The 26,513-nt window shown below is 59.5% G+C and overlaps 3 protein-coding genes across 4 annotated transcripts; all 3 read right to left on the bottom strand.

Moving 5' to 3' along the window:
• Window positions 1–29: 29 nt before the first annotated feature.
• On the bottom strand, window positions 30–13,097 carry RPRD2 (regulation of nuclear pre-mRNA domain containing 2). Of its 2 annotated transcripts, XM_027728031.2 has the most exons (11): window positions 12,878–13,097; window positions 9,208–9,337; window positions 8,826–8,926; window positions 7,700–7,774; window positions 6,445–6,497; window positions 5,797–5,923; window positions 5,269–5,444; window positions 4,340–4,625; window positions 3,788–4,054; window positions 3,358–3,561; window positions 30–2,719 (listed from the first exon to the last, which is right to left on the bottom strand). In XM_027728031.2, exons 1-11 carry the CDS (start codon window positions 13,095–13,097, stop codon window positions 75–77), a joined length of 4,284 nt encoding a protein of 1,427 aa, XP_027583832.2. In that variant the 3' UTR covers window positions 30–74. The 2 variants fall into 2 exon arrangements, with proteins under 2 accessions (XP_027583832.2, XP_027583834.2); XM_027728033.2 differs by lacking the exon at window positions 7,700–7,774.
• A 1,014-nt stretch (window positions 13,098–14,111) lies between these two features.
• PRPF3 (pre-mRNA processing factor 3) lies at window positions 14,112–24,921 on the bottom strand. The gene is made up of 16 exons (XM_027728082.2): window positions 24,855–24,921; window positions 23,181–23,350; window positions 22,562–22,692; window positions 19,595–19,741; window positions 19,377–19,460; window positions 19,037–19,257; window positions 18,444–18,750; window positions 17,669–17,835; window positions 17,139–17,221; window positions 16,853–16,996; window positions 15,923–16,022; window positions 15,252–15,365; window positions 14,987–15,105; window positions 14,679–14,762; window positions 14,521–14,582; window positions 14,112–14,368 (listed from the first exon to the last, which is right to left on the bottom strand). The coding sequence occupies exons 2-16, from the start codon at window positions 23,323–23,325 to the stop codon at window positions 14,222–14,224; spliced, it is 2,055 nt and encodes a 684-aa protein (XP_027583883.1). The 5' UTR covers window positions 23,326–23,350; window positions 24,855–24,921; the 3' UTR covers window positions 14,112–14,221.
• Window positions 24,922–25,112: 191 nt separating this feature from the next.
• On the bottom strand, window positions 25,113–26,297 carry MRPS21 (mitochondrial ribosomal protein S21). The gene is made up of 3 exons (XM_027728027.2): window positions 26,250–26,297; window positions 25,690–25,774; window positions 25,113–25,337 (listed from the first exon to the last, which is right to left on the bottom strand). The coding sequence occupies exons 2-3, from the start codon at window positions 25,770–25,772 to the stop codon at window positions 25,157–25,159; spliced, it is 264 nt and encodes an 87-aa protein (XP_027583828.1). The 5' UTR covers window positions 25,773–25,774; window positions 26,250–26,297; the 3' UTR covers window positions 25,113–25,156.
• Between the last annotated feature and the right edge of the window lie 216 nt (window positions 26,298–26,513).

Here is a 26,513-nt window from a genome sequence, read left to right on the forward strand (position 1 = left end):
TAAAAGGGAGGGCAGGGAAAGGAAAAAAGGATAAAACCAAGTGAAAGGGCAGCCCTGGGAGCTGGGCGGCTGCTTCAGTACCGGGGGGGGAAGAAGGGGCGCTTGGGGGTGAAGAAGGGGGCCCCCCCCCTGCCGAAGGGCGGCCGGGGCCGTTTGAGGCTCTGGAAGGGGTCCCTGGCGCAGAAGGGCTCCCGCGGGCGGAACTCGGCGCGGGGGCTGCGGAGCAGGACGGAGCCGCGGCCCCCGGGGTCCCGGTGCGCGGGGGGGCCCAGCCCGCGCCCCGCCCCCAGCTGCTCGCGGGGCAGGGGGCTCGGCCCCGCGGGGTCGCGCGAGCGGGGCAGGGGGTCCCGCGGCTGCGCCCCCCCGAAGTGCTCCTTCAGCGTCCCTGGCAGCGTACCGTGCTCCTTGGGGAAGGCGCCGGCGCCGTGCTCCAGGGGGGGCGGCGCGGGGAACGGGACCCCGCCGTGCTCCCCGGCCGGCGGCGGCTGCGCAGGGAAGGGCACCCCGGAGTGCTCCCCGGGCACGGGGGGCGGCGGGGGCGTGGGGAACGGGACCCCCGCGTGCTCCACCGAGGGGGGCGGGGGGACGCCGTGGGGCAGCGGCAGCGGGGCGGGGGTCTCCTTGGAGAAGGGGTTGGCGTGATCCACCGACGGCAGGCGCGGGGGCACCGCGTGATCCCGCGGGAAGAGGCTGCCGTGGTCCTTGGGGGGGGCGGGCGGGGGCACGGCGGGCGGCCCCACGGGGTCCCGCGGGAAGGGGGTCCCGTGCTCCAGGGGCGGCGGCGCGAGGGGCGGCGGCGGCAGGTGGTGCTCGAAGGCGGGGCTGAAGTTGTTCGTTCGGAAGTTGTTGACGCTCTCCGGGAAGGGCGGCACGTGCTCCTTGTAGGGCGCCGGGAAGCCGCCCATGCCGGGCAGCTCCGAGGAGCCCGAGGGGCCGTTGTCGAAGGCGCTCCCGCCGCTGCTCAGCTCGAACCAGCCCGCCCGGCTCCCCTCGCGCCCGTGGCCCCGGCTGCCCTTGCCCAGCACCCGGATGGACTCCACGGTCTGGATGGGCTCCCCCGACATGCCCCGGCTCGAGGCATTGTGGTAGCCCAGCGTCTCGATGGGGGCCCCCTTCTCCTCGGTGCTGTCGGGCAGGTCCAGGCAGGAGGAGGACACGCGGGTCTCGATGCGATAGTGCTCCTCGGGAGGCTGCGGGTCCTTGGCGGCCCCGGACAAGCTCCCGCCCTCGCCGGAGCTGCTTTTGGGAATCTGCCCAAAGTGCTTCTCCTCGGAGGGCTTCCGGGAGGCGTTTTTGAGCATGTTCTTGAACTCGATGGTGGAGGTGGTGGAGATGGAAGAGCCCATGGGTTTGTCCCCGCCCGCTGCGGGCGCTCGGCCGGCAGGGCTGGGGAGGGTGTTCTGGGAGGAGAAGAGCGAGCGGTGGGGAAGCGTGTGGGGCGAGTCCGGGTATTGCTTCTGCGGGAGCCCGGGCTTGGGCAGGGTGTTGTGGTTGGAGTCCGGCGTGAAGAACACGTCGTTCTTGCTGGGCGACGGGGACCCGTCCGAGGCCGAGTCCTTCCCCCGGCGGCCGTAGCTCCCGAACATCCCCGGGGACGAGGCCAGCGGGTCGCAGCCCTCGCTCTGATCCAGGATAGACCTCATGGAGGGGGGGAAGGACGGCTTCACGCCGAACTCCTGCGACCTCTGGCCGTAGCTGGACAGCACCGGCTGGTACTCCGCTGACTCCGGGAGTTTGCTCGATTTTAGGATAGACTTGACGGGCTTCTTCTCCAGGTTCAGCATGGCCGAGGGCGGCGGCCCGGAGTAGTCGAAGTCACGGTAATCCTCGTCTTCTTGGAAAGACGTGTCTGGGTAAAACTTCTCCTGGGAGGAGTCCATCAAAGAGGAGGGAATCTCCCTGCTGTCCGCAGGCGGCTTGTACAGCCCGGCCGGAGACTCTCTGTCGAGGCCGAAGGGCCGGTAGCCGTGCACGGAACTGGGAAGTTCTTGGGAATATCCATCGTCCCGGCCCTGCAGAGGCGACCTCGTGCTGCTGGGAGTAGAAGAACCAGGGCTCATGATTTTTGACAGCAGGGAGATCGTGTCCACGTTGCTCGATGTCGGCTTATCCATCATCTCGTCCTGGGTGGGTGTCCCGCTCCGCTCGTCCCGCACCGGCGTCCCGTCCACATTGTCCATGGAAGTGCTGATGGGACCACGCTGGAAGTCAGAGGTGTGACTCTCCGCTGCCATGCTGGACCCCAAGCTGCTGAGGATGGGAATATTCAAGTTCAGGCCACTGAAGCCAGGGTTTCCCTTCAGGAAATTGTGTATCTTCATCTCCAGGCTGGGAGAAGGGGGTTCTGATTCCAGCTTGGCTTTTGAAATTTCGGAGGACTGACCCAGTGGGGTTTCTGTTGGCAAAAGGGAAGAAGGACTGGTAGGGTGGGAACTGGAAAATCCCAGGGAATTGGTTGGTGGTTTAAAACTGGAGCTTGACAGTGCTGGGGTGTGTCCAATGGGAGCCTTATTGACCGAAGTGGAGGAAACCTCCGCGGTGGATGAGTTTGGAGAATAACCAAAACTTTTGGATATAAAGGACTGTGGATTGGAAGGAACATTCCTCCCCTTCATGCTGGGCACAGTTGTGTTGGCTGGTGATGCCGAAGTGCTCTGGGAGGCGGGTTCGCCCGACTGGACGGTGTTTCCAGCCACACTCTGCAGCAGGGATGACAAACCTGGAAGACAGAACTGCATCAGGAACTCTGGAGAGGCAAATCTCCCCGAGCCGCTTCCAAGGGAAAGGCTTCCCTGTTTCCACTGTGGATGGCGTTCCCTAACACCTCCCCCACGCTCCAGCCAGGAAAAGGACTGGATTGTGCTGTGTTGACATTAGCACCCAGCGAGGTGCAACCTCCTGCCAGAGGCTCAGATTGATCTACAAATATAAATTACTCCATCAGGTCAGTTGGGCAAGAACCTGTCCTGGTCTGCAGCCAGGTGTGTGAAACCTGCCCTGCTGGCCAGGTGACCCGTGCAAGGTGCCAGATCAGGAGCAGAACCTCTGGGAGCTTTGTGCACACGGAAAACACAGAGACCTCTTGGTCTCCTGTCCCGTTCAGGGGCCTCACACGGAGCGTTCCGGGTACGTGCACTTCGGTCACGGCACAAGCAGGAGGAAGCACAGAGAACTGACAGAACTCACTGGTCCATGACACGTGTGCTACCTGAGAAAGACCATCTGCACGTGCCACAGGTGTAAAACATTCCAAGGAAGTTTTTCTCCCTCTGTTTTCACTTCAGGACAGGCAGAACAGCACGTTTCAGCCCGGCACCTTTGAACCCACCAGCCCTTGCCCAACACCCATGCCAGTACCTTGCAGTGCCGGCGCCGTCTGGGTCTGGGTTTTGGAGAGAGCCGACAAAATGCTTTCCGGAGTTATCTCCACTTTGGAGAGAATGTTTGCTAACGGATTCGAAGGAGCAGACGGAGTCCCCAGGACAGGAGTCTTCAGGCCACTGGTGAGAGCTGTGGGGCTGGTCGGGGTCCCCGGAGAGGGTCTGGAGGCAGGGCTCACACCTGGGACGGGAGCACACACCACTCACCTGAGCTGCCCCGCTAACCCAAGCGCTTCTGGCTCAGGTTTTCCACACACACCACTGAGCTCAGGAAGCCGACAGCGTGTGCCAGAGACCAAGCCAGAGCTCAGACAGCAGGAACTCGTGTTTATTTTGAGGCAATTAAAGCTCTAAACAATCACCCCGGTGTGCCAGCGCCGGTGCCCAAGGCCTGGCTCAGGACTCACCTGTGCTCTTCATCACCGACGTCAAACTGCTCAGGATGGAGCTGATCTTGGCCAAGTCCACGTTGGCCAGGTTGGGCAGGGCCAGCGCCGGTGCCGGCAGGACGGGCACCGCGCTCGCCGCCTTCGGAGCCGGAGGGGTCGGGGCCGGCGTTGTCACCGTCCCCGAGGCCGTGGCGGCCGCGGTGGCCACTGGGACTGTTTTGGGGACGCTCTCGGTCTTGGCAGGTGCCGGGGCTGGAGCAGCCTGTTTGTCCTTCCTCTCCTCCACTGCAGCACAGAAGGGGGAACAAGAGCAGAACTGTCACTCCTGGAATGACTTGGGGCACATCAGCTCCGATTCCCACTGATGTCAAAACACCTTGGATGAGTGGTTTGGGAGACAGGAACAATCCCGGCGGGACTGGGACTTCCCTGCTTGTGTCAAACCCAACAGCCCCATCCCACGGCTCAGCACGGGGTCTGTGCCTCCTCCACATCCCAAATGAGGCTGGGAAGGGCTGGTTTGTCCCGGAATTCCCACAAGACAATCCCTGCTGCTCCCGCAGGACGTACCAATGATTTTGGACGTATCGTCCTCCACGTCAGAGAGCTCCATGTCCTCCACATCCCGATTATCTGTCGCAGGCTCTGGAGTGACCATCTTGCGGCCTCCAGCTGCCGGGGACCGGGTGTTGCTCTCCTCCCCCATCCCCTGGAAAGGGGACTCGGAGCCCGTCGGAGACGGGGCGTCCATGCTGGGAGAAGGGACAGGAGACTCCTCGGGATCGGGAAGTGTTGCTTTCAGCTGGTCCAGCTTTTTCTTCAGATTGCTCACTCGATTAGCAAATGTTTTATAGGCCTAAGGAAGGAAGGACATCGGACTGGGGATCATTCATGCCTCAATCACTTCCCTAAGGAAGCAGCACACACCTCGAGAAAATCACTTCCAATTCCCTGGACCCTGCAGCGGTGAGAACTCGGCTTGTCCATGTGACAGAGAAACAACCCCAAAAAAAGCAGATAAAACCTTTTTCCAGTGACTTGGAAGAACTTTCATAAACCCCCAAGTTTCTAACAAACATGCTCTGCCTGTCTAGGGGGGGTTCCAGGAGGGTCTGGGGGGGGGATTTGGTTATTTTTCCAACTCTTTACTGAATTCTTCATTTCTTTGCTCATCTACTCCCCACGTGTATCACAAGCTTCCAGAGTTCAGGATTTGTCATTCTAACTGTAATTTTGCCCTGCTTATGAATCCAAGGGAGGCTCCAAAATTCCAGCAACACACATGAATTGAGCATCCAACCACTGGATTTCTGGAGCGTCTCCTTGCCTTGCCTGACACCTCAACTCTGCTCTCTTTGGAAACCACCTGTGCAACAGTCCCATGAACTTTTTAATTTGGGAATAGAGAGATGAGGCATTTTCCAGCCTCTGAGGGGCTCAGTGAACACAGGAAGACGCCGTTCCACCTGCAGAGGGTCAAGGAAAGGAGGTTCACTTACATTTGCTACCACCTTGACTTCCTTGTACTGCGCCTCGTAGAAGATCCCGGCGTTCTCCAGCGCCTCGGTGAGCGAGGGGCCGTTCTTCACCTGCTTGTCCAGGCCATTCACAAACTCCTCCAGCTTTGAACTCGCTTCCTCAAACTCCTTGGAGAACTTCTTCCCTCCCGTTTTATCTGCAGGGAGACGGACGCCACGGGAATGAGCTGCCAGCTGCCAAACCAGAGCGTGACCTCAAGGGCAGCAGCTGGGACAGCAGATCCACACCCTCCCAGGCCACCCCAGTGATCCACTGGGACCAAGGAGGAGGCCTTCTCTAGCACTGCATGTTGGTTTTCAGCTAGTCATCAGCTCTGTCTGAGCTCGGGATCTGCAGGTTTCCACAAAAACTCAAACTAATACTTTTGGCTCAAGATTGGTGGTTCTTAACCCCGCTCCGAAATCCTGGCACTTTTCCAGCCATGCTCTGATTTCTGGCCTAGGGCTCAACAGAAGTGAGGAGCTCCCACGACTCCCTCGGGGCTTTACCTTTCAAGCACTTGAGTGTCTCAGTGCTGCAAACATCCACCCTCATGGTGGAAAGCTGCTTCTCCTTCAGCTCTATCTGGTCTTCCGAGCGCTTGTACAACAGCAGCTCATCAATGAGGGACTGGGGCTGGAAAAAAAAAAAAAAATCAAACAGGAAAAGCATCCTCATCACATTCCAGGCAAGAGAAGCCCTGAACAGCACAGCCCTGCCTCCGCTCTGGCTCCAGGCCACTTCCAAGTGAGAGCTAACGCAGGAACCATGTGGATCTCCGGGTTTTTGACTGCAAATCTCACAGATCAGCAAAGCTGGGTTCAGGCAGGGGCTGCAGTTTCCCAAGTCTGCTGGCTGTCATGGTGAAGAGCAGGGACAGGCCTGTTTTATTTATTCCCTTTTTTCACTCCACAGGGGTCTGTGCATCTCATCAACAGGCCCTGCTCTGTCAGGGGATCAAATTTTGCTGAATTTCTTGCCACCACCTCCTCAGCCACCTCAAACTCCCCTTCACGAGGACGACCTGAGTATGACCAGCCCTCCCTGTGGGTGTCACTCAGCCCCTCAGGCACAGGCAGCTCTCGGGCTTGGGGTCACCCTACAAACCCCCAGGGTGGGGGTTAGCGCCCGTAGGTCACTTCCACTCGCAGACTTACTCGGAATTCGGCGACAATCTTGGACTTCAGAGCAGCTTTCGGGTTGGTGGACGCTGCGGGGACAAAGGAAAAACGTGAAGAAATGAAGGATCCACGTCCTGATGGAAAGTCAGTCCCAAAAGGCAGTCAGTCTAGTGAGAGATACTCTGAGGTAACTCAGGACAGACGTGCAGGTGGCAGTCACCCACCACATCCTCCCCTCCATGCAGGGGTCCCTCCTCGCTCCGGGTTCCCCCGGCAGCTCGCGGGGACACGGACACGCGCAGCCGGGTCGGGACCGAGGCCAACAAGTGACAACTGCTGCTCTTTGGTTTTGGTTTTGAACATGCTCTCAACACTTCCCGGGCACAGGTTTTCCTCGGGAAGACAAGTCTCTGCAAGGGTCCATCTAACGGCCTTATCCGAGGATTTACAGCTCTCTACAGGGAAGGGAATGTTATTCCCTCAGTGCCACACCTGGAGCTGACACGGAGCCCTGGTTTCCTGTGGGCAGGGTCTCCCTTGGGTACTTCCCAGGTCTGACCATGCTCAGAGCCTTAACAACTGCCACCCCTCTGTGCTGACACCCGGTTACAGAGCGGGGGGACGAGTCCCGCTGGCAAGAGACACCAAATCCATCAGATTCTGGACCAAACAGGAGAAACAGCTGATGAGAAGCAAAGTGCTAAACCCTCCATCCACGCTGGACACAGCCCAGTTCTGTCTGGGAATGCAGCTTGTGGTGTTCAGCAATAAACACTTCCAAACTCTGGTGACCTTGCTGATGTCCCACACGTCACACCTGATGTGCCACCACCTCGCCGTGGGAACCGCTCAGGGCTCTGGTGCACGGTGAGATCACTAAGGTCAGTTTATTAGAAATTCTCTCCTGGGCAGCTGGACTCCCACGTCCTGTCCCTGCACTCCCAGCTCCGAGTTCCTGGCTCCCAGCCCAGCCTGCTGGGACAGGTGTGTTCCTGAGCACGAGGGGAATGTCCACCTTCTGCTTCTCTCTGTCTTCTCTCCAGCTCTGACCAGCCTAACACCACTTTCCAGGAGGTTCCACCAGCTCCTTCCTCTCCTGTCTGCAACCTCTGCTCTCCTATCTTGTTTTTGTCTCACTTCTTTCCTTTACAAAGTGGTTTTGTGCCAACACCTCCTCGGTGTGCACATCTCAGGGCCTTCCTTAGCCCAGGTGCTCTGCCCTCAGCCTTCCTTCTGCTCCTCAAGCAGCCAATTTCTATATTAGTGCACAGAGTTCACAGTGGTTCCTTACTTTGTGATTTCTTCCACGGCTTATTCGGTTTGTTCAGAGACTCTTTCAGCTGCTTCTGAGTTTTGAAAGTGGTACCTGGAAAAACATTTCATTTTTGGCAGTCTGGCATTACGGGATCCCTGTCAGAATCTGGTTTTTGGTGCCGTATGGTTGCACGGTGGAAGAGTGAACAGAAATTTGTTTTAAAATACCTCGACCAACTTCCTTAGAGGAGCTGCTGGATGCCCAAGAGAACCTCAGTTTACTCAGGAATGCAGCAACCTGGGGGTGGTCTGCCATTTTTAAATCAAGTTTCTGTTTGCCCTTGCGCTACAGACAGTTCAAAAATCACAGTAAAAAGGAAAAACACAAGCAATCTGAAAAATCAAACTCTTTAGGGGAGGCTGTAATGGAATCAACATTCAACAGGCAAGGAGTGCACGTTGGCAGAACAGCCACAATACCTGATTTACCTGGAACCTCAAATACCTTTGTTTTCAAGTTACAGAAATTGGAGATTTCAGACCATATGCACAAACTTCACTTCTCAGCATGCAACGCCCAGCTGGAGCCTTTCCTCACACCACAGCCTGACCAGAGACCCCACCTTCCTCCTGCTGTGACCTCAGACCTCGCCTGAGGGTCTCCTGAGCACCTTTAGCTCTCAATGATGTGAGTAAAGACGAAACCTGGACTAATTTCCTTCAAGTACTTGAGTACTGGCTAATTCCTGGGTTTAACCGGCTTTTTTCTAAGGGCTCGAGGACTCTTCACCCTCCAGCTTTGCTTCTGCCTCTTGCTGCCCCACAAATACTTAAGTGAAAACAACCTATTGCTGAACAGGACTCAGAGGCAGAGTCAGGGCACCCTGGTCAGGACGTGCTGGAGCACTTCAGCCTCATGCCCTGTTTGCTCCCAGCTGGAGCAGTTCCAGCCCATGTGGAAGGATTCACAGCTGCCTTTAGACAGGTACAGATGAGGCAAAGCAGAACCCAGCACTGCTCACGTACCACACCTGGCTACGTTCCAGCCTGTGCCAGGCACAAATGCCCCTCATCCTCCTCAGTGACCCCAGACTGTTTCCACAACCTCAGCGAGCTCACGTGTCGGTTTGGAAGGTGAGAAATACAAAGGGTAAGTGACTTACTCAGAGCTTCTTTCAGTGCCAGGATGGTTTCCTCGGGGTACACGTTTCTGTCCTCCCAGATTTTGAAGATTCTTTCGATGGATTTGGAAACGGATGGATCCCTGGAAGACAAGAGCACAGTGGGCTCTCTCTGCACGTGGGTGTTGGTGCAAGGCTTCCCTCACACCCCTTCACGTGACAATTTGACCCACACCAGCCCCCTGTGCAGACCAAAGCCCAGCTCACTCCCAGCCCACTGCGGGAGAGAAGCGCAAACACAGAGTTGTTCAAACAAAATCCCTGAAGTTCTGCTGACGTTTCTAGAGAGTCTCAGATGTCAGAAGAAAGATCCCCACGTTCTGAGCCCTTCAGCCTTCCCACACCCCGGCAGTTCGTCACTCACTTCACTAACGAGGCGGCCTCGGGAAGCACCTCCGCGAAGGTGTCCCGGAAGACAATGGCATTTTTCCTCTTGCAGTTCTGTATGACATCATTGGCCAAGTAAAAAAGGTTCAGCCGATGAGGAAAGGCAGCTGAGGACAAAAGAAAACTCAGATTCAGCATCAGCCAGAAGTATCCCATCAGCTCTGCTTTGATCCCCACATCTCAGTGCTGCTTTTGGGACTGTTTCAGCGTTCCCAAGGTCCAACAGGCAAAACAGGAGGTTAGAGAGGAAACCTTCCATTTACAAATAATTTCCAGATCTTCCCCAAAACCTCATGGCTCTCTTGGTTGCCAGGATTCCTGTCAGGAAGCTTAGCAACCTCCCTGGTCCAGAGCCCTGGGTGTGAGCTCATCCCTCTCTCACAACCTGAAAAACCCCAAACCAGCCATGGCAGCAAATCGGCCTCTGGCATCCAGAACCAACCAAGAAGGAACCCAGGGTTCCCACAAACCCCAGTCTTGCCTTAGGAAAAGCCACTCCACGAGGATTTTCCAGCCAGCAGTCAGCTCATGCACTTTGACTGAAGGTTGACAGTTAAATATCACTGTCCTTTCTGCTGCAGGAAGGTGGGCAGTGCCCACCGAGCCCACTCGAGCAGCATCGTGGCCCCCAAGCCCATCCAAGCAGGGCTCCCACCAGGAACATTCCAACCATGTGGGCTCTGCGTTGCCCTCCCGACACCAGGGAGAATTTAGACGTGGTTTGTTCAAAAGGAAGATCCCCACAGGAGATCCTCCTCTGCAGGGAAGCGGAGCTGAGGACTCAGCAAAGGCTTAGCTCGGGTGGATCCTCAAATCCCCACGGGTCGATGTCCTTAAGCCTCCCCAAGCTCCTGCCAGGGGCACCGATGCTCCTGGCCCTGCTGAGCGTCCCCACAAACCCAGGGGTGAGCAGGAAGCACCATCCAGCCCTGAACCTGGGACAGGCAGCCCCAGGGAAGTCCCTGCCCACACGGGAAGGGTGTGAGAGCTGAGCCAGGAGTCACCAACCACTGCCCCCACCAGCTGCTCCCCCCCAGCCCCAGCTCCCACATCCCAGAAGGAGCTTTTCCAGCACAAACACAGCGGCCCAAGGACTCGTCCCCAGAAGCTGCTCCTCACAACCTGTGCCCCGAACGTGCTGACACGGCAGGTCGAGGTGGGTTTGCTGGAGCGAGGAATGCTCCGCTCTGCCCCGAGGGCTGGGAATCCAACCGGAGCTGGGCTGCGCTCGCCTGGCTTCCCAAAACAGTCTGGAGCCAGCTTCCCCCAAAACACCAGCCTGGATAATCTGCCAGCAAATCAGCCCACTGGAATGGGGTTTCTGGGATTTAGTCAAACCAGTGCTCTGGTGTCACCGGATGCTCCCTCCATCCCAGAGATGTTCCACCAGCAGAGAGTGAGGATTCCAGAGCTTAATAACATGAAACAGATTTCAAAGAACTACAAACCTTTGATTCAAATGATCCAACATTTACACAGCAGGGAGGAACCTGGAGTGGAGCTCACGGAGCCCCACTCGCCCCATGGCCCAGCACCAAAGGCAGCCCCTGCCAGGGCAGAGCTGAGTCAGAGCCAAGAGTTATAAACCAAGGTACACCCAGAGCACCCAGGAGGAGAGATCCACGCTGGGCCCAGAGGGAGCCTGTGGAAAAGATCCACAGAGAAAATTGAGCACTGACAGGTCCAAGACACAACAGGCTGTATCCAACAGGTCCTTCCTTACTCCAAGACTCCTCTGGGATTAAACCAGCAAGGAAACACGGACAACAAACAGGGATCTGCAGAGCTGAGCCCAGCCCAGCCACCTCCTCCAGGCTGGGCCTTTGGGTTTCACAGCCTGTGGGTGGGTCCTGTTCAACTCACACCTACACGCTCCCACCAGACCCTCCTCAGCACAAACACTGATTCCTGTCAGGAACTTCCCTATGGCAGCAACCCCTTGCAGGAACATTCCCGCTGGGAAGCTCCGGCTCGCTCGCAGGACAAGCCTTGGCTCCGAAGGGGGACGCCCAAGCCAAGAGCAACGTGTGAAATACCAGCACTCCTGTTTTTCCTGGAAGGACCAAATTCTGTGTCCCGGGAGCCATGTCCCTCCAGGTTCACCTGCACTTGCTGTGACACCATCACTGAACTCATCTGGCTGGGACAATGATGAGAACATGGAGAGGCTCTGGAGTTCCTGGGGCAGAGGACTGTGAAGGGAAGAGCAGGAAAAAACCCCATGGAAGCAGGAAGGAACCAAATAATCAAGGGTCAGGGCACAGCAGCACCACAGCCACTGCCAAGGTTTGTCTTAGTGGGATAAGATGGTTAAAGAGGGACCTGGATAAACAGGAGGGGTGTGGAGGTGAGATCCTTGTGAGGGCTGTGAGGGGAAATCTTGAAGGAATCCCACAAAATCCAACAGGAATTCCAGGCTGGTGCCAAGGGCTCAGGGCAGGAGCTGCCAGCCCAGCAGGGGACGGGAGCCAGGGCAGGATCAGGGCATGAAGGACCTGCAGGTGGGAACAGTTCAATGGCTTGGGAAGGGGGGAAGGAGTGATGGAAGAGAGGAGCCGGGATGGAGCTGTGAGAAGGGACACCATGTCCAGAGGAATCAGCACATCCCAAGGGGAGACAGGCTGGGTTTTGTTTGGAGTCTGTGAGCTCAGAGCAAGAGGGGGAAGAGCACCAAGGAATGTGTCCCAGGGACAAAGATTTCCAGGACAGGTGGCAGGGCCAGTAGGGCAGGAGAGTCCAGGGCCAGTGGGCTCCTGGGATCTCACCTTCCTCTCCTTAATCCCAGAGTATACCAACAAGAAAACAACCCAAAATCCAGGGGGAGGAGGGTTCTGTGCATTCTGCTGCAGGGCCTTGACAGAGAAACCTGACTACCCAAACTCTCCAAGAGGTTCAGCACACACCACATCGATGCTTTGGGATGGGAATGTTCTCTCTGTGTTCCCACTGAGCAAAGCTTCCCTGAACTCCCATGACAACAGCCAAACCTTCCCACGGCAGCAGAGACAAGGCTGCTGTGCTGAGCCTCCTGCCAACACCAACCTTCCCCCTCCGGGGCACAAACCTCAGCCCTGGCACCCAAACCGTGCCCATGCCAGGCTGCTCTGGCAGGGCAGGGGACAGTGACAGGCCCTGGCCCATGACCCGAAGGCAGCATCCCCCAACTCCCAAAGCAGAGCTTTTGGAGATCATGGACTCAGGAGGACGAAGGTGCCACCACTGAGGTGCAGACAGATACTTTGTGTCCTTCCAAGTGTGACGAGGTGATGCTGATGGGACAAGGGGGGACGTTTTCGAAGTACAAGAGGAGAGATTTACACTAGATGTCAGGAAGGAATTCTCCCCTGTGATGGTGGGGAGGCCCCGGCACAGGTTGCCCAGACAAACTGTGGCTGCCTCATCCCCGGAAGCCTCCAAGACTAGTTTGGAGCAACCTGGACTAGTGGAAGGTGTCTCTGCCCATGGCAGGGGGTGGGACTGGATGGGGTTTAAGGTCCCTTCCCACCCCAGCTTTTCTGCAGCGCTGAGCACGACCCTGCTCAGCACCCACCGACCCCGGCGGTTCCTGAGCGCTCACAGAGCCCCCCCGGCACGGCCGCGTTCGCCCCCTCTCCCATCCGCCCCGCGACCCCCGTCCCCGCACTCACAGCGGCGCAGCCACTTCATCCAGTGGTACACGATGGTGCTGTGGTGCCGCTTGTTCTCCAGGCACCACGAGGAGAGGCCCTGGATGGACTCCATCGTGTTGGTCACCGCCTGCAGCTTCCTGTCGAGCGAGGCCTCGAGCGCGCCGGCCGCGGACGAGGCGGCGGCGGCCGAGGAGGAGGAGGAGGAGGCCCGGCCGCCGCCTCCGCCGCCCGCCGCCATCTTCCCGCGCTGCTCACGGCCGGGCCGCGCGCGGGGGGCGGCGGGGCGGCGCTCCCGCTCCGGCCGGAGGGGCCTCGGGGCGCGGCGGCGCCTCACGGGGGCCCGGCGGGGCCCGTGGGGACCGCGGTGCCGGAGGCGGTGCCGGCCCGGAGGAAGAGGGGGGGGGGTGGTGGCGGTGGTGAGGGGGGATCGCTGGGCCCGGCGGGGCGCGGGCGGTGGTTGGAGGCGGCGGGAGGCGGTGCCGGCGCGGGGGTTCGCGGTGCCCCCCGGGGGGCAGGGGGGGGTTGCCCGGGCGGTACCGGAGGCGGTGCCGGGGCCCGAGGCGGTTCACGGCCCGGCCCCCCCCGCGCGCGCCGCCCGCCCCCCCGCCGCCATTTTGTGGCTCCCGCACACGGGCGGGGGCGCGCACGCGCACGCGCCGCCCCTCCTGCCCCCCCCCCCCCCCGCGCCTGCGCGCCTGCGCGCGCCGTGCCCCGCCCCGCCCGGCAAGATGGCGGCCGCCCCTCTTCCCCCCGCCCTCAGAGCCCTCCCGCCTTCCCCGGCCGTGACGCGGGTGGAGAGCGCGGGCACCGCGCGGTTTCGAAAGCGCTGTTTATGGTGTGAAACACAGAATGAACTGGGGAGGGAAAGGCCTCCGCGATCAGCGAGTCCAAACCGTCACCGATCCTCACCTTGTCCCCCAGCCCAGAGCACTGAGGGCCACGTCCAGTCGTCCCTTGGGCACCTCCAGGGGTGGGGACTCCACACCACCTCCCTGGGCAGCCACTTCCAAGGCCTGACCACCCTTTCCAGGAGGAAATTCCTCCTCCTGTTCACCCTGATCCTGCCCTGGCACAGCTTAAGACCATGTTCTTATCATGGAAGAGAAGCGAAATCTGCCCCTCACAGACACCCCCGAGAGCCTTCCTGTTCCCTCACAAGCCACCTGAACAGACCCCTCACCCTCAGCAAAGCCAAAGGGCAGGGGCGACAACACTCCTTCCCCCCCTTTACTCTGAAACACCGCCACGGCGATTTGTTTTAAAAAATATGTCTTTAATGGGTGTGCTGAGGAGAGCGAGGGCGGGGATCTGTCTGGCTCAGGGGGGCTGTGGGGCAGGAGGGGCCGCGGGACCCCGCAGGGCTCAGTCCGTGGACTCGAGCACGGACTCGCTGAGCGCCAGGTCCCAGTAATGCTCGGCGCTGTGCTTCTTGAAGTGCTCCCGCGCCATGTTCTCCGTGGGGCACTGCTTGAACTTCATCTCGCCGAAGCTGCGCTCCTTCGCCGTGCCCTGGCGCGAGAGAAGGGGTGACGTCCCACCCGGGTCCCCACCCGCCGTGGTGGGGGACACGGCAACACACGTTTTGTCCGGCTACGGCTCAAGGAGAGTCGGAGCAGCGGGTCTGTCCCAGCCCCCTGCACGGAACCACCCCCAGGACTCACCTCCCAAACCAGAGAGCATTTGTTTGTTTTCTTAACGGACTCCTCATCAGACTCATCATCATCTGGGGAAAAAAACCCACCAACAGAGCCCATTTAGCCCCAAAAGTGGAGGCAGAGTGGGACCCCCCCCCACACAACCCCCCCGCACTATCACTCACCCTCTCCCTTCGTGTTTGACGTCTGCTCGTCCCACTTTATTCGATGGAGCATAAGACGTTTGAATTTCTTCTGTGCTTTCGGGCCTGGGGAAGAATCGAGACTCAAAGTTCACCAAAAATCCCTTAACCTGCAGTTCTCAGAGGTTGCCTTCCCACATGGAGTGGATTGCTGCACCCTGCAGCCAGCGCTAACCCCGTAATTAAGGGAGTTTCTAATAGCCTCCTCACTTCCTTGTCCTTCCCTAACCCTCCATCACCAATTTCCACAGTAATTCCTGCTGGAGGCAAGCTCTGGAATGACCTCTCACCTCCTTCTACCACCACCACGTTGACATCTTTGTGCAGGACCACCACGCCTGTGAGGTAAAGCTGCCCCGCGTTCGCCTCGATTTTGAATTTTTTTGCTGGATTGCTCAAGTTTCGGACCCTGAGGAAAAGATTAAAAAAAAAAAAAAAAAAATCAAATATTTGTGGAAACCCAGAATTATTATCCCAGCCCTGAGAGCTCCTCCTCTGCCTCATCCGGACCCAGAGACAGAGCTCAGCGGAACACAGCTCCCTGAGCTCACCCACCTGTAGACAGCTATGTGAACCCCCTGGGAAACGTCTTCCTTGAGCTTTTTCACCTTCTTGGCTTTCCGCTGCTCCGCCGTGAGCTTCCTCGCCGCGTTCGCCTCCTCGTGAGCTCTGCAAGGGAAGGGGCAGCACTGAGGGAAAGGCAGCCCAGGGCATCCCAACGTGGATCCTTCTCTTCCCAAGCAACCCCTGGTATTATTGTCTGGAGAAACTGTGGCTGCCACATCCCTGAAGTGCTCAAGGCCAGGTTGGATGGGGCTTGGAGCAGCCTGGTCAAGTGGGAGGTGTCCCTGCCCATGGCAGGGGGTGGGACTGGATGGGCTTTAAGGTCCCTCCCATTCCAAACCATTCCATGATCCACAGATACCAAAATCCACAGATCACAAAGCAGCTGCAACTCTCTACCTGAATGAGAGGCTTTTTTAATCCAGTCACTAGTCCAAGTCATCCTTGGGCTCTTCCCTGGAAACATTCCTTAGTAATAACTAAGCAATGGGAATCATCATTGTGGGAAGAAACTCATTGACTTCAGGGCCTGGGACCCCACTTCCCTGGAAGGGCTGATCCCTGGGATCCAGTTCCCCCTGGACCAGGTGGGGTCCTAAACACAACACCAGCACTAAATCCATCCAAAAATGTCCCAAAACCCAGTACAAGGTGCCACCTACTTCTGTCTCTTGGCCATCTGTGCTCGGACGTGAGCTTCCACCTTCGTCGGGTCCTGGACGGCTTCCGTGCCCAGCACCCGCATCAGGTTGGAAATCCTCACTGCAAGGGATTGGGAGAGCTCCCATCAGACACAGGAATGGGACAGGGGCTGGGAGAGCTCCCAACAGACGTGGGAAAGGGGCTGGGAGGGCTCCCATCAGACACAGGAAAGGAAGAGGGGCTGGGAGAGGCTCCGTTTGAACACGGGAACAGGAGAGGGGCCATGAGAGTCTCCTGTCAGGACACCAGAACAGGAGAGGGGCTGAGAAGGCTCCCACTAGACACAAGAATGGGAGAGGAGCCAGGAGAGGCTCCTGTGAGACACAGGAATGGGAGAGGAGCCGGGAGAGGCTCCTGTGGGACACCGGGAATGGGAGAGGAGCTGGGACAGGCTCCTGTGGGACACAGGAATGGGAGAGGAGCCAGGAGAGGCTCCTGTGGGACACAGGAATGGGAGAAGAGCTGGGAGAGGCTCCTGTGGGACACCAGGAATGGGAGAGGAGCCAGGAGAGGCTCCTGTGGGAGGCTCCTGTGGGACACAGGGACACAGGAATGGGAGAGGAGCTGGGAGAGGCTCCTGTGGGACACAGGAATGGGAGAGGAGCCAGGAGAGGCTCCTGTGGGACACAGGAATGGGAGAGGAGCCGGGAGAGGCTCCTGTGGGACACAGGAATGGGAGAAGAGCTGGGAGAGGCTCCTGTGGGACACCGGGAATGGGAGAGGAGCCGGGAGAGGCTCCCATTGGACACCTTTCTGCTCACAAACTCATGCCCAGGTGGGTCTCCCATCCCTCCAGCACACAGCTCCGTGCAATCCCTGTGCTGAGGTGGTGCCGCCTGCAGCATTCCCAACACATCCCTGCCTGGCCAGGGCCAGTGGCTGCCGCTCACCTTTGGGCTCTGGCGGTGGCATCAGGCCCAGCCTGACCTTCTCCTGCAGCTCCTTCTGGGCCTCTCGCCGCGTCTGGCGCCGTAGTTTCTTCTGCTCCTTCTTTGTTAAATACACGCCCAGGGTCACAGGGGTGTCACTGTCCACTGCATGGAAACGGGATCGTCAGGAATGTGCTCCGGGGGAGCCGAGGGGACACTGGCAGTGCCATGCAGGGGCTGTCCCGGGCTCCCCCTGCCAGAGGTTGGGTCTGGTTTAACAGCCAAACCTCCCGAGCCGAGGCCGTACCGGGGGGGTTGAGCTGGGCCGGGTGCTCCACCAGGTTTGTGATGCCAAAGTACTCGTCTCTCTTGGAGGACGTCCCGCCTTTTCTAGAAAGGAGAGAGTTGGGTGTCACAGCAGAATTCCCAGCCCGAATTCCTGCACGAATCCTGACCCAGAGCCCGATGGGCTGAAGGAGACCCTCAGTGTGAACGTGCAGGTGTCTCCCCAGCGGGACGTCCACCCACATTTCAGGGTCTGGAGACAGGTCCCCACATCTACCGTGGACAGGACTTGCACGGAATGGTCATGAAACAAAACCAAACCTCAGCTTTGGGCCACAAAATCCCTCCAATCCCATGGCAGCTCCCTACAACAGCCCCCCGAGAGACTCTGGGAGCAAACCCAGTGCCCCCCTGGATCTCGGAGATGAGAGCTGGAATTCAATGCTCAAGCAGGAGCCTCTGGCCCAATTTCCCACAGACCCACCGTGTTTCCCCTGAGCAGCTCCCAGAGCTCCTCCCGCAGCAGAACCACCAACACCTGGGAATACTCACAAATCCAGGCCGTTGGGGATGATGTAGGAATCCCACCACTCGATCTCCGGGATCTCCCCCTCCTTCAGCTCCTTCTTTGGGGTGATCAGAGCCAACTTGGTGGAGGTGTGAATCCCAGTTTTCCTGGCAGCCTGGGAGATCTCTGCCTGCAGCTTTTCTAGCTGAGCCTGAGAACAAGGAGGAGGGAAATGGCACAGAAAGGTCATTCCAGAACAGCGGAACCTTCAGGAACAGCTCAACATGGATCATGTACTGATTTATTTGGGTTTTTAAACAATCTGACAGAGACTGCAAGAGAAACCACACAGCACCTGATGGGGAAGGGAAGCTCCCAAACCTGCCAAAAGTCTGGTCTTATTCCTGAGCCTTTCAGGAGCATGGAACAATCCCAAAGGAAAGTCTCCCTACAGGGGCCATACCCCTGGACTTTTCTAATGAACCTTTTCTCTTCACTCCAAGAACTTGGGCATTTTACCAAAATTCCTTTAAATCTCCACCTCTCAGCCAGAGAAGGATCTGTTCTCTTGGCAACTTTAAATCTTTTGACAAAAACAGAGATTTTTGTCTTTCACCGGGTGAAGACAGCAGTGAGAAAACCCTTTGCACATGCCTGTGCTCACTTGGGCACCCACCATTCCAAAAAATGGGGTTTTTAAGGGAAAAGCTTCAGGTGACTTCACTTGAAAACTCCTAAGCCAAAAGCCACCCCAGCTCCCTCCCCACCCCAGGAGAGGAGAACCCCTCTCCTGCCCGTGCAGGGCGGGACCTCCAATACCTTCGTTCGCAACCTCTGGGCAATCTTCTCAAATTTGCCTTTTTCATGGAACTTGAAGGTGCGTTTCTGCCGCTGGGCCGGGGTTATGGAGACCCGGGGGTCAAAGTACGTGTTGGACTCCATGTCCTCCGAGGGCTTTTCCTTGAGCTGCTGTTTGAACTGCTCCCTCTTCACAGCCCGGATGTTGGCTTTGAGGGTGGGCATGCGGTGGGTCAGCTCGATCTCCTTCCCGGTCGCGTCCACCGTCCGGCCCTGCTCGTCCAGGATCAGCGGCGTGGGCTTCGTCTGGTCCTTCAGCTCCACCTTCCTGTGGGCAGGACGAGACACACTGCGTTAAAAGGTGAACGCAGCATTAATTCAAAGGAAATCTCAGTTTATTTCCACGGCTTCCGTATTTCTACACCTCATCCGGGCCGCCCCAAGTGACTCCAACCTCGTGTGCACAGGTTGGGAGTGTTGCCCAAGGAGGAGGAACCTCCATTTCACCTCTTTAATACAAAATTTATCCCTTCAGCAGCCATTAAGGCCATTGCTGGGGAACCAACAGCACTGGAGAAACCTTTGGCCACCCCTGCCCGGCGCTGGGTACTCACGGCGGCGCGATGCCCATGGCGTGCAGGTTGGCCAAGCCCACCATGTTGGCGTTGCCAATGAGCCCTGGTTTCAGGGCCAGCTGGGCCTGGATCCGGGCCTGCAGCTCTGCAGCTTTCCGGGCCTTCTCGATGGCATCGTTCATGAACGTGGCTGCCTGCGAGGGCTGGATCGTGTTGCCGATGGGGAGACGTTCCGACTGCGACGAGGAGGAAATTTTTGGCTGTTGGCAGAGAAGGGAGTTTTGCTCTGAGCCTGTTCCAGCACACCTAGGCCAACAGGCTGCAGCTGGAACAGGGACCACGGGCCGTGTGGGCTTTGCCCCTTGCTCCCAGGAGGTACCTGTGGTGTGGGAGGACTGATGAAACTCAGCTGCTTTTTCCTCTCCTCGATCTGCCGGGTGGCTGCTTCCATCATCTGCTTGATCTGGGGAGGAAAAACACACACAGTGAGTCTTTCTTTGCTGTTGGCAAAGGGATATGAGTTAGGACTGAACCGCGCTGGCATTCGGGATCTCTGGCACAGGCAGAGGGCAGGTGCCATGGCCCAGCTGGACTGACCTGCAGCTTGGTCAGCATCCCCGGGCTCTCCGACGGCGGGCCTGGGATGACCTCAGGCTCATCCTCAACCTCCTCGAACCGCGGTATCCGCCGCTTCTTGACACCAGAGGATTCCTTGGATACCTCAGAGTCATCACCAAACACATCCTAATGTAAAGACAAAGGAGAAAAGCGTGGTTAGAACGGAGTGTTCTCCTCACGGGCCGGGATTTGAGGTGAGAAACCAGCACGTGGCTCAGCTCCGGCTCCGAGGGGCAGAACTCCAGGGTGGCACTGCAGGCTGAGCCCACGCTGAGCCCCTGCCCTGGGCCCCCAGCAGAGAAACATCAATGACGTCCATGCAAGAGCAGGAGGGACAGGAGGCATTGCCTGTGTGACAGCCACCACCTTCCCTCGCGTGGTCAGAGGTGGCTTTTGGCACTGAGCACATCTAAGGTCTCAGCAACACTGAAAGATGGAAAAAGCCTGCCCAGAGCTGACCTGACTGGGATAAAAAACATTTCCACGTCTTCCACCAACTTGAGAGGGTTTGGTGAAGGCATCTGAGCTGTCCTACCACGTCCTCCCCAACAGGAGGATGCTGCCCCGGACCCAGGGAGGGTTGGGACACCTGCAGCGTTCCCTCAGGCTCCGAGCCAGGCCACTCCAGCTCGGATCCAAGGCTGGAGCTGCTCCAGAAAAGCAGAGCTCAGAGAGCACATGGAGCAGTGACCCCATTGAGGGGCTCCCAGCAGTGTGAGCTCCCAAAACAAAAGGCACGGCACGTTTTCCGTGCCAGTTTTCCGGCCAGGCCCAGCCCAGCTCCTGAGGCTGTGGCCATGGATTCCATCATCAGTGACTGGTTTGTGTGTGCAAACCTGGATCTGTCCGTGCCCTGGGCTACTGTAGTGTGTGTGTCAGGGTGTTATTTGAAAAGAAAATATACACACCGGTCGTAAGCGTTAGTTGCAATCCCTTCTTCACTACAACGGTTCGTATCCTACAAGGACACTTCCTCAGCCACACAGGTACTTCTTGGAAAACCTACAAGTTCAAGAGAAAGGACTTGCCCATAGTATAAAGTGTGGAAACCGTTCCGTTCAGTTCCTGACCTTCCCAAGCAATGACCTGCCCCAGAGCGGCCCACGGGGCAGGAAGCGGCCGAAGGCACCGGGAATGAATCCACTGCCCCACGCCACGGGATCCAGGTGGGCCAGGACAAATCCCTCTCCACAGCCTGTGCCGGGGCAGGGGGAGTCAGTCTGGGAGTGCCACCGTGGCCTGACCACCTCAGGGACCATCTCTGTTCCCACAGGGTCAGGACAGACCCGGGGTGTGATGGAAGAGCTCCAAGAAATGTGATTCCAGAGACAGGGGTGAGGATTTGGCAGGAGGGACACCTGTCCCTATGCCAGGAGCCAAGAGAAGAAGGATCAGTCTGTGCTGTCACTGCCCAGCCCGGCTTCTGGCTCAGCTGGGAGCCAGAACCACCACCAGGGCTCAGGCCACACACCCCCACTGGGGAGGGGTCTCTGGCTGCACCCCCAGCCCAGCCCTGCTCCTGCTGCCAGCGACAGATCCCTCTGCCAGATCCCCTCTGCCAGCACCAGATCCCTCTGTCAGATCCCTCTGCCAGCACCAGATCCCTCTGCCAGATCCCCTCTGCCAGCAGCAAATCCCTCTGCTAGTGCCAGATCTCTGTCAGATCCCCTCTGCCAGCAGCAAATCCCTCTGCCAATGCCAGATCTCTGTCAGATCCCCTCTGCCAGCAGCAAATCCCTCTGCCAGTGCCAGATCCCCTGACAGATCCCTCTGCCAACACCAGATCCGTCTGCCAGCGCCAGATCCCTCTGCCAGATCCCCTCTGCCAGCACCAGATGCCGTTTGCCAGCACCTGCTCTCGTGCCACCTGAGGCTGTCTCTGCTCTCCTGCCACCCCCAGGTGATGGCACTGCCAATGTCCCCATCTCTCCTGTCTCCCTGTGAGGGTCAGGGGAGCCCCTGGACCCCCATCCCTGCTCAACCCTTGCACTCCCACGGCCTTGGGGACCAGCCCAGCACCCCCTGCCATGGCTGGGGGAAGAACAGCAAGTTCCTAATGGAGACCAGGGAGGGGAGGAAGTTCCTAATGGAGACCAGGGAGGGGAGGAAGTTCCTAATGGAGATCAGGGAGGGGAGGCTTCTCCCAACGCTCCCAAAGAGATGCAGATCCCGAGGAGGATTGCTCTGCCCCACCGAGGTCCAGTGCTGACTGACAGTGCCAGGGAAACATGGGCTGCCATAACACAGGAACCTCGGGAAGAGTGAAAGGAAAATCACCTTGAGTGGGAGCAGCACGAAAAGGGAATGTCACACTGGGCAGAGTGATGGGAAATGCAATTCCAGAAGCTGGTGGGAAAAGTCCTCAAGAGAAGAAAAGAAGTGAAAAGATATTTGGATGCACGAGCCTTCCACCATCCCTGACAAGGGGGAACCACCAGAGCTATGGAATCCCAGCTGGAATTAACCCTGTGCTAGGACAGGGGTTGTCAAAACCCACCTATTGTTGATTCTGGGTGGAAAAAGGGAAGGAAAACCCACCAGATCATCCAGCACAGAGCCCCACGTGGCACATCCGGGCACGGGAGAGCGACGGGAAGTCACCGGGAGCAGCTCTCCCAGGCTCCCATTGGAAACACAACCGTGAGGAGCACGGAGCACAAGGGAGAGGGATCCCTGTGGATTCCCTCCACTGCACCAGCCTAACAGAGACCCTCCAGGAAAGCCAAAGCCAGGCTTCCACCTCGGCTTTGGGAAAGAGAACCGCAGGGTAAAGGCTCACACACTTCAACATGGAGAGGAGTCGTTTCTCTTGAACGTTCCGAGCTGTACCTCTCTGGAAGAGGAGAGTGTGCCAGAGCACCAGTGCTGCCTCCAGGCCACCCAACCACAGGAAAAACCAATCCACAGTCAATAATCAATAACTGATAATCAATAATCGATAATCACCTTGAGCTCCCGCTTGCGGTTCCGGTCGCTGTTGGATTTGGAGTGCCGGGAGCTCCGTCCCTCCTCCACGGCCTCGAAGAGCTTGTCCACAAATCGCAGGGTGGAGTCATCCAGGAAGGGCTTGAGGTGGTCTGGAAAAGAGGGAAACCCCGTCAGGGCAGAACTCCCAGCTCGGGGTGAGCAGGAGGATGGAGAATCCACAGAGGTTCCTCAGGGGGATGGAGAATCCAGAGGTTCCTGGGAGGCTGTAAAACACTCCAGTGGAAGGGTGGTTCGACCCTACAAACCCAGCGGGGCCCGTGGGGCTCCAGAAGCCTCTGGAATCTGCAGGTCCTGTTGTCAGGAGCTTTTAAACTGAGGGATTGAGGGACCCCAGGCCTGAAGCAGGAAAAAAACCGGAGCTGTAACGGGCTAAAAAAGCACCCCAGGTCAAATCACCACTTCCAGGAATTAGTTTCCACTTCCTCAGGTTTTTGTAACGCGTTCCAAGGATTCCCATGGAATCCCACCGCACGGATTTGCCTGGGGGGAGCCCAGGAGGATTCCTGGAGGCCCAATTGCCCTACGCCCACCCTGGGAAGGGCTGGGCCGTGCCCCCAGCGGCCCCCCCGGGACGTACCGGCCGCTTTCTTCTTGTCCATGCCCTTCCCGACGCAGTTGAGGGCGGCCGTGACCACGGTGGGCTCCGAGAAGCCCAGCACCCTCTTCACCGTCTTCTCGATCCATGGCTTCAGCTCGTCCAGCTCCCGCTTGGACAGGGCCATCCCTGATCCCTGGCGGGAATCCCACCTGGGGAGGAATGTGGAGAATCAAACAGGGTCCCCCCCCACCACCACTGGGGTGGATCCCCCGGGATCAGCCCCAGGAAAAGCTCTCAGAGATGACTTTCACTGCCTTGATTTTGATCCTGGGGCTAAAAACCCCCTGAGGGTCCCTGGAGCTCCTGCATCTCATCCGGTCCCTCAGGGATAACAGGTGGACACCTCGCTCCTCTCCCACAAATGAGATGGGAATGTTTGCTCTCAGGGTGCCTCTGAGCTCCCCCTCGACCCAGTGCCCAAGGCCTCTGAGCCCCCCCAAATCCCAGCTCCATGGTTTTGGAACTGCTCCCACATTGTCCCTTTCCGTGAGGGCAGGAGCCCCTCTGAGCCTCTTCCCCCACATTCCCTGCCCAGCCCCAAATCCGGGATGTTTCCTGGCCCAAAATCCGGGATGTTTCCCAGCAGCCATGTCCCCCTCACCCCCCCGTGAGCTGTAAGTGGCTCCAGGACCTAACTGGACCTGGGAAGAGCAGGGAAAATCTTCTTAGGGATGAGCTGGAGCACAGAGTTCCCTCCCCACGGCAGCCTTGTGGAGCCAACAGGAACACTGGGGCTGTGGGAACACACACCCGGCCTGGAACTGGGAATGGGGAGCCCAGGAGGTCAGTTATCCTTCCTGGAACGGGGAATGGGGTCCCCAGGAGGTCAGTTATCCCTCCTGGAACTGGGAATGGGGAGCCCAGGAGGTCAGTTATCCTTCCTGGAACTGGGAATGGGGAGCCCAGGGGGTCAGTTATCCCTCCTGGAACTGGGAATGGGGAGCCCAGAAGGTCAGTTATCCTTCCTGGAACGGGGAATGGGGTCCCCAGGAGGTCAGTTATCCCTCCTGGAACTGGGAATGGGGAGCCCAGGAGGTCAGTTATCCCTCCTGGAACTGGGAATGGGGAGCCCAGGGGGTCAGTTATCCCTCCTGGAACGGGGAATGGGGTCCCCAGGGGGTCAGTTATCCCTCCTAGAACGGGGAATGGGGTCCCTAAGGAGTCAGTTCCAGCCCCCCTGGATTTCGGATTCCAGGACGTGACTCCAGCGGTTCCCGGGTTCTCCCCAGAGCCCAAAACCTCCGAGCACGTCCCTAATTAACCACAAGATTCGGGTAATTAGTGAATTAGAGCCGCTCCAGCCTCCGCGTCCCACCTGAGCCCCAGGGGCAGCACCACCTCCGGGGGTGTTTTCCCGGCAGGGCAGAGCCGCGGCCGCAGCCTCGAGGCCCAACAACCCCCAGATAAACGCGGCTCCGGCGGCGCAGACAGAATGACACGGGCAGACAGAGCCGGGAGGCTCCGCGCGGGCAGGGCCCGGCGCCGCCTCCGCCGCGGCCTCCCCGTGCCCCGCCGCCCTCAGCCGCTCCCGTCCCTGCCGGCAGCGCGCCCGCTGCCCCCGCTCCCTCGCCGCGCTCCCGTTCACTCTCCCCATGCGCCTCCCGTTCCCGTTTCCGCCCCACGTCCCCGCTTCCCCCCACCCCGTCCCCTCACCCCGCTCTCGGTCCCGGGCCCGGCCCGGCGGCCCCTGACGGTGACGGCGCGTCGGGGCGGAAGCGGAAACGGCGGCGCGGCGCGTGCGCGGCGGGCGCGCGGGGGACGCCGGGAAGGAGGAGGAGTGGGACCCTTCCGGGCTCCGCCCCGTCCGCGTCACGTGACCGCAGGGCGAAAACTCGCTCCCCGTGTGGGCGGAGCTTTGCCCCGCGATGCTCCGCCCCCTCCTCACGGGCCCCGCCCCGTCATTAAACCAAGTCAATTCACGGGTTTTTTTTGGGGGTTTATTGGGTTTTATGGGGTCAGCAGCCCAGCCACGGGTCCTGCCGGGTGGTCCGCGCCAAGAAGGCGATCTTGCGGGCCATCTCGGCGCAGTACACCCGCCGGCACGCCTCGTACGCCCGGCGCCGCCGCGCCCGGGTCGGCTTCTCGTAGTACCGGGAGCGCCGCACGGCATCGGCGATCCCGTCCTGCGCCAGGATCCTGCGGGATGGGAGAGACACAGAGGTCAGAGGGGCACCCGGCATCGGCCACCCCCTCCTGCGCCAGGATCCTGCGGGGCAGGGATGGGATGTGCGAGGAGGGAGGAGAAGGAACAGCCCCCCCTGCACCGCAAGCACCGGGAACAGCTCGCTGTGTTCCGGGAGCGGCCGGGCCGGCGGACCCCCGGCTCCCACAGGGACCCCCCGGCTCCCACAGGGACCCCTCGGCTCCCACAGGGACCCCCCGGCTCCCACAGGGACCCCCCGGCTCCCACAGGGACCCCCCGGCTCCCACAGGGACCCCGGTGCCCCCCAAAACCTCCCCCAGCCCCCCCGTTTGCCCCCCCCGTAACCTGTTGAGGACTCCGTAGGCCGCCTCCACGTTGCCGTTCTGCACCATCACCGTGCGGGCCACGAACCGCGCGTGGTTCGCCATGGCTGCGGCGGGACCGGGGGGTGGCACCGGGACCGGGAGGGGACGGGCCCTCCTGTCCCACTCCCCGGAAGGGGACAGGGCAGGGACTCCCTCCCCGGGGACACGGACGGGCCGATCCTTCTCGAGGGTCCTGCCCGGGACCTCCCCCCGCCCCCGGCTGGCTTCGGTCAGGCCACCCCCGGTAATGTCCCGGCGTCCCCCGGAGGATCCCGGTGCCAGTGCCTGTCCCCGTTCAGGTCCCGGTGTCTTCCCAGCCCTGTCCCGGTCCTTTTTCCCATTCCCGATCGCGACCCCGATCCCATTCCCAACCCTGTCCCGTCCCTGTCCCCGTTCCCAGCCCTGTCCCGGTCCCTGTCCCCGTTCCCAGCCTGTTCCCGATCCCGTTCCCAACCCTGTCCCGGCCCCGGTGCCCGTTCTCAGCCCTGTCCCGGCTCCTATCCCCGTTTCCACCCCGTTCCCATCCCGTTCCGAACTGACCCCGGCCCTGCCGCGGCCGCTCCGACCCCGCGCCCCGACCGGAAGTCTTTGAGGAGCGGAACTTCCTGTGAACGGAACTTCCGGCGGGGCCGGGCCGGGCCGGGCCGGGCGCGGAACCGAGATTTTGGGATTTGGGGCACCGGGACGGAGTCGGAGCCCGAGGGCAGAGCTCAGGGGTCACGGCTGGGGGTGGGGGGAGACACGCAGGGCCCGCTGAGGTCCCGGGGCTCGCCCTCCCCCCGGCTCTGCCTCACAAGGGGCACC

The sequence above is a fragment of the Pipra filicauda genome, unplaced genomic scaffold, assembly GCF_003945595.2.
Source record: "Pipra filicauda isolate LSUMZ 115617 unplaced genomic scaffold, ASM394559v2 scaffold585_size263788_pilon, whole genome shotgun sequence".
Taxonomy (NCBI): domain Eukaryota; kingdom Metazoa; phylum Chordata; class Aves; order Passeriformes; family Pipridae; genus Pipra; species Pipra filicauda.

Excerpts from the sequence above, each read along its gene's own strand:
- PRPF3 (XM_027728082.2), bottom strand. The coding sequence starts at position 23,325 with ATGGCCCTGTCCAAGCGGGAGCTGGACGAGCTGAAGCCATGGATCGAG. Across the intron at positions 15,366-15,922 it reads CAGATGGCCAAGAGACAGAA|AGCTCACGAGGAGGCGAACG; the intron begins GTAGGTGGCACC and ends CTTCCCTTGCAG. Across the intron at positions 14,583-14,678 it reads GTCAAACACGAAGGGAGAGG|ATGATGATGAGTCTGATGAG; the intron begins GTGAGTGATAGT and ends TTTTTTCCCCAG.
- RPRD2 (XM_027728031.2), bottom strand. The coding sequence starts at position 13,097 with ATGGCGGCGGGCGGCGGAGGCGGCGGCCGGGCCTCCTCCTCCTCCTCC. Across the intron at positions 8,927-9,207 it reads GAGGCCGCCTCGTTAGTGAA|GGATCCATCCGTTTCCAAAT; the intron begins GTGAGTGACGAA and ends CTTGTCTTCCAG. Across the intron at positions 7,775-8,825 it reads GGCACTGAAAGAAGCTCTGA|GTACCACTTTCAAAACTCAG; the intron begins GTAAGTCACTTA and ends ATGTTTTTCCAG.
- MRPS21 (XM_027728027.2), bottom strand. The coding sequence starts at position 25,772 with ATGGCGAACCACGCGCGGTTCGTGGCCCGCACGGTGATGGTGCAGAAC. Across the intron at positions 25,338-25,689 it reads GCCTACGGAGTCCTCAACAG|GATCCTGGCGCAGGACGGGA; the intron begins GTTACGGGGGGG and ends CCCATCCCGCAG.